Raw genomic sequence first — 5854 nt, 5'->3', positions numbered from 1 at the left:
GGCCAGTCGGCCGGGGGGGTGGGGGGGGGGGCCCGAGGTAATCCCCGGTAGGTAAACAAGAAGCAGAACGGTGGCCTGCTCAGCCGCAGCCGCCTCCCCACATCACGCCGCCGGCAGCCTCGCGGGCTTGAAGCTCCGGGTCGAAACGCCGCTGCACCCCACGCAGTTAAAACAGAGATCTCCCCCCCCCCCCCCCGGAGACGCGCTTCGCCGGGCCTCGCCCGCCAACGCGCGTAAAAGGCGACGAGCAGGCAAGAGGCGCTCCGAACCCAATGTGTTACGGAGAGAAGTCAACAGCGCGGCTCGGTGGCAAATGTAAAACCAGATATCTGAGGTAACGGCAAGGTGGCGTTCCATCTTTCTCCTCACACAAGTGAGCGAGCTTGCGTTAAAGGCGGCCGGTAAACGCGTCAACCCAAAAAGCAACAAACGGCAACGTAGCCCCATTTCCTGTTTGCACGCGGGCTAACGCACATCCGCATAACGTACGATAACTTCCGCATTATGAATGTGTTTTCTGGAGAAGTTGTAATTTATGCACACAGAACGGTTTCATTTTTTTTTTTTTTATCAACGGTGGGTGTTTGCACTAAACTAACGATTCGCGTTGAAGACACTTGTCGCCGTTGTCCTACGTTGAAACGATGAGGTGCCAACAAAAAGAAAACATAGCCCGGTTTGTTTTTAAAAAAATGACATTTGTATTAAAAGTCTTGTTTTGAAATCAGACAGCCCACTGTTAAACAGCTGTGCTGATATTAAACTTACAATCAGGGTTAGATTTGTCAACGGTACATCATCACATTTCCTGTTAAAAACAACAAAAAAATAAACAGAACAGACAGAATTCCTTTGATTGCAGCGGTCTGGAAGGTAAGTGTGTTGTGTCTTGTTATCACGTCTTGGGGGATTCCAGTACCTGTGCATTTCAAGATATAGGTTGGCCAGACCAAGCAGAAAAAAGGAAATTAACACCTCAACTTCAAAAAGGCCAACGTAAAACATACAGAAAACCGCCATTCCATTAACAGAAAGCCTATCGTCGGGTTTTTTTTTTTTTTTTTTTTTTCTTTTCAGCCTCCACCGTTACGAGATTATCCAGAAGAAGAGTACATTAGTTTGTGGATCGCCATGATAAAGGGTTCTTTTGGTGATAAATGTAGGTTGGCACTAAATTTGAACAGCTGATTTGTTTTGGGAAGGCACTCGACACAAGGGCGGTCGGTTCGGCGTCCCCATGTCACTTCAGTTAGGGTCCTCTCGCACACTGAAGAGGAGGTGAAGGGGAGGAAAAAAAAAAAAAAAAAAAAAAAGTGGCACTCATCACGTTTACTCCACCACCTGATTTGTGGTGTCAGTTTCTTGACTTTGGGGGGGAAAAAATAGGATTTGGAGCGTTGCGGAGCATCGCCCCAAATCGGGTTAGGCAGCCCAAATCATTTCCTGCCCCAGACTGTGCAGTTATTAAACAAAATAGACTCTATCCCGCGTCTTCTTCTTCTTCTTATACAGAAATATCCATTTATGAGTGGCTCTAAGTGATACTCTCCATATCTTTTCCGTTGGGGTTTAGTTCCAGTTGAAAGTACAGTCGGAGCTGGTGAGGGGGGGGGGAGGGGGGAGGGGGGGGGGGCTGTTGCTGAAACTTTGGATCTGACACCGTGTTGTTGACATCAACGGTGGACACCGATCAGCACGGCAAAGATACTCCAACCCAGCAGAATTCCTGAAGAGTGGACCCCTCCCTCTGCTTCAGTTCGCTCCCCTCCTCCTCCCGTCCCCCCCTGCAGCATTCCTCCCTTCATTTTCCTCCAAGGCCAGGGTGAGACACGAAGAAGAGCTCAACAGTACAGACTTGCTGCAACACACTGCCACAAAGGAGAAAAGAAAGAGAGTCGTGAATGAACTACTGCAATCAAAAGACAAACATATTGCTTTTATATCTGTTTGATAATTCTGAGTTCAGCTTTACAAAAAAAAAAAAACTTTCTGATGTCTGAATTTAGGCCAAATAAGAAGACTGGAATCCCCCAACTCCTGTTGGAAAATACCATTATAGCAGCTGCTTATCAACCATAGGTTGGAGTTGTACATTAGAGCCGCAATGATCAGTCTATTCATTTGTTGATGGATAGATAATTAATCACCAGTCGTCTGAAGTCAATTACAAAATGAAAAATGCTGAAATTCACTGATTCCAGCTTCTTAAATTTTGAATATTTTCTGGCTTCTTTAGTCCTCCATTATAAAAAAATGAAAAATTGTTTGTTTTTGACTGTTGATTGGGACATAACAATATTATGGGCTTTGGGAAACCCCGATTAGCATTTTTCACAATTTTTTTTTTTGATATCTAACAACTACAACAAATTGATTAAATGAGAAAATAGTCGACACATCAATCAATAATGAAAAGAATTATTAGCCGCAGGCCCAGTAAAGACTCAACCCCTAAGTCTGGAAAGTCAGCGGTAGCTTGCAGGTCCAGTTCTGCAAATGAGTCAGACACTTCCCCAATCTGCTCAGCGAAACAATAGACTCCAAGTGACCTACTGTAAGTTACCAGTAAAAAAAACCAACACTGAGCTCGGATGAACACGAGCTGACATTACACTGGCAGAAAGTAAAGGTTTACATTAAAATGAAGACAAGTGTAGCAGCCATCCGGTGTTTGCTGTCTATACTTAATATGGACATGTGCTACCGAAGGATTTTTTTTTTTTTTTTTTAAAGTTTCCATTAAATGCACTGGTCCCACAGTTGTCCTCAGTAAAACACAATCAGTCATGTCATCTTAACGTTTTCGTGATGTTCCAACTTACCATTGCAAACTTAAAACCGAGCAAAGAATAAAACTTTAGGATTGTCCCTTTTTTTTTTTTTTTTTTTTTTTTCTTTAAAGAATAACACAAGACGAGCAGCACTGGTCGTCGCCATTTGGTGTCGAGGCATAGTTCATCTGTCGGACTATCTCTGCAAACAGTTCGTCCACCGACGTTTTATTTTTGGCTGAAGTTTCCATGAACGGGCAGTTCCACTCGTCCGCCAGAGCCTTCCCTTCGCCGGACGAGACCTCCCTCTCCCCCTCCAGGTCCACTTTGTTCCCCACCAGGATCATCGGCACCCTCTCGTACCTTTTCACCCGAATGATCTGATCCCTCATCGGTTTGATGTCCTGGAAGCTCTGCTGGTTCACCAGGCTGTAGACCAGGATGAAGCCCTGCCCGTTTTTGATGTACAAATCTCGCATGGAGGCGAACTGCTCGGTCCCCGCCGTGTCCAGGATCTCCAGCACGGACGGAGAGGAGTCCACCTCGATCTCCTTTCTGTAGAAATCCTCTATCGTGGGGTCGTATTTCTCTATGAAAGAGCCCGTCACGAACTGGACGGTCAATGCGGATTTACCGACCCCGCCGGACCCGAGAACCACTACTTTGTACTCTCTCATGGTTCCCGAAACAGCCGACGACTCCTGCTTCCTCTCCGCTGCGAGCCCGCTAGCCGCCCTGCTGGGGTTCAAGCCGCTCACCGTCGCGCCTCCGCCGGCAGATTTTTTTTTGTGGTACGGGCTCCGGTCGGTGGAAACGGGGCGTGGCCGTCAAAACTATCGCCGTTCAGGAGGAGGTGAATGTGTTTGCCTCGGACCCACGCTCAGCATTTGTACAGTGGCATGCTTGAGTTCCCCCCCCCCCCGACGACGGTCCAGCCGGTTCTTGAGTAAGCTTCCCCCCGTTTTCGTTCAAGTGGCCACGGTGCGTCCGTTGCTCTCTTCGGCAAGAGTCAAGTCAACCGTAACGCACAACAACCGCTTCCGGTGCGCTCCTTCAAAACGCACGTGCCCCCGGGCCCTCTTACGTCGAGCAAAGTCACTTTAGCAACGTTTTCACCACATGTCAAATAAAATAATTAAAAAAAAAAAAAACACAAACACTTCGAAATATGTTGTTGTTTGGCCCCGTTCTCTTCCCCGACTTCCTTCTACGTTTCAGATAATGAGGAGGACGCGCGCGTAAATAAGTTATTACATTTCCGGTTTACCTTTTTTTTTTTTTTTTTTTTTTGCCAACTCTCGCCAACTTGACACCGCGGGCTCGCCGCGCTTCCTGCCTACGCTCAAAAGCACGCAAGTCTGCGTCCCACGTCACTCGATAAACTCGCCAGTTGTTAGTTAAAGGTGCAGTGCGGTTGTTATCGCACAGTCAGCGCGGTTGCTTCCCTCAGTAACCCACGCAGAGAGCCGCCACACCTTAGTTTCGACATCGCTGATCCTTGGGCTTACTCCTGCTTGACTCATCCTCACATAACTTACTGGAAAGGGCCATCAATTGTGATTTCTGGAGTCTTGCTTAACCGGCAAAGGCACTGGTGCTGTTACCGCTTCTAAACTTTAAAGTTCCTCAAAAGAGTTTCAATAGTTTGAGACACTAATATGAGTGGAGCTTCGTCGCAATATAAAGCGGAGAAAATGCAGTGGAGATTTCAGGTAAAAGTAAATGATGTCGAACTGCGAAACACTACCACGAGTAAAAGTCCTGCATTCAAAACATTAGGCTACTTCAGTTGCCTATATGTAAGTATCATAAGCAAAATTTATCTCTAATAGGTCAACAAGCTCAGAAAAAAAACATCCTTTTTGCAGCATAGTGACACGACAGTTTCCCGCTTATACAAGTGGGGTTTTAAATGGGCGTGTGTGTATCTAGCTTAGAAAGTTTTTTTTAACCTATAAAGTCAGCAGATTTGTGATGTTTGATACTTTACAGGAAAGGTATGAGAAAAAGCTACAGATAAGTAACAGGTGTCTACAGCTCTCAGAAAAACCTTGTAGAGTAAAAACTACAATATTTGCCTCTAAGATGTATAGAATTACAAAATAACATAAATACTAAAGTACCATTACCTCAAAATTGTACTCAAGCACAGACCTTAAGTAAGTGTACTTAGTTACATTCCCCCTCTGATAACATGATAATGTAAAACAACACATGGAGAATATTTCTATCTTTGAGGACGAGATGCGAATTGTCAGTGTTGCACGTCCATGTTGTTTTAAAAAATATATATATATCAGCAAACCGCAACGACATAGCAAGAAGAGTGACGAGAGAAAGAGCAGAGAGGTGACTCACAACGCTGCTCTGAAGCAAACCCCAAAATATGATGCATTCGAGGGCTTTTGTGCGCGCGCTGTTTTGTTTGTTTCCTTGATGCAACCAGTGAAGCTAATCTTCATTACCGTGTTCACTAACCTCTGACTCACTTGTCTGTAGTCAGGCAGAAAAAGAGTCTGCATCTTACTCGGGAGGAAACTTCCCTCCGAATTGTTTCTCAAACGTATTCTGAATCTGGAAGGGAAAACTCGTGTGGTAAGCTTTTCATCAAGTTAATTGTTTAAGTCATGACGTTTCTCTGTCTGCGCATGTGAGTGCGTGTATATGCCTCTCGCTGTGTCCCACTTTAAACTGCAAAATAACCACTGTTTCCAATCAATGCTCGTAAGAGCACAGCAGCGATGATTACACCCCAATCGTGACTTCATCACCTCGAAGCACGGCTGGGAAAACTCTCTGCTGGATCAATAGAAGTCTAATTTATCCACAAATCACCACTGGCAACATAAAACACACTCATACGATGTGATTAGGCCTGTGAATGGAGAGGTAAATCTGTGAGTCAGTATGGATCACTGTGATTGCTGGAGCTGAAAGAATATGTCACATGTTCACAGACGTCAAAGGAAGCACATGCAGATGCACAACACTCATACAAATTCAGAGGGTTTTGCCCGAGGTTTGGTTTGAGGTGACGATATGTGAACCATGTGGATTGCACCGTCATGTGGGCTTTGCAAGTT

General features: G+C 45.4%; 1 protein-coding gene across 1 annotated transcript; it reads right to left on the bottom strand.

Moving 5' to 3' along the window:
- Positions 1-677: 677 nt before the first annotated feature.
- Positions 678-3999, bottom strand: LOC138197419 (ras-related protein Rap-2b). Its single transcript, XM_069148253.1, has 2 exons — positions 2823-3999; positions 678-1868 (listed from the first exon to the last, which is right to left on the bottom strand). The coding sequence occupies exon 1, from the start codon at positions 3446-3448 to the stop codon at positions 2897-2899; it is 552 nt and encodes a 183-aa protein (XP_069004354.1). The 5' UTR covers positions 3449-3999; the 3' UTR covers positions 678-1868; positions 2823-2896.
- Between the last annotated feature and the right edge of the window lie 1855 nt (positions 4000-5854).

This window comes from Embiotoca jacksoni, unplaced genomic scaffold, assembly GCF_022577435.1.
Source record: "Embiotoca jacksoni isolate LCO1_2020_lvr unplaced genomic scaffold, fEmbJac1.0.p SCAF_14, whole genome shotgun sequence".
NCBI classification, from domain to species: Eukaryota; Metazoa; Chordata; class Actinopteri; family Embiotocidae; genus Embiotoca; species Embiotoca jacksoni.
This window is presented reverse-complemented; position numbering and strand designations above follow the sequence as displayed.

What these genes read in the sequence shown, in the direction of transcription:
- LOC138197419 (XM_069148253.1), bottom strand. Translation starts at nt 3,448, where the DNA reads ATGAGAGAGTACAAAGTAGTGGTTCTCGGGTCCGGCGGGGTCGGTAAA.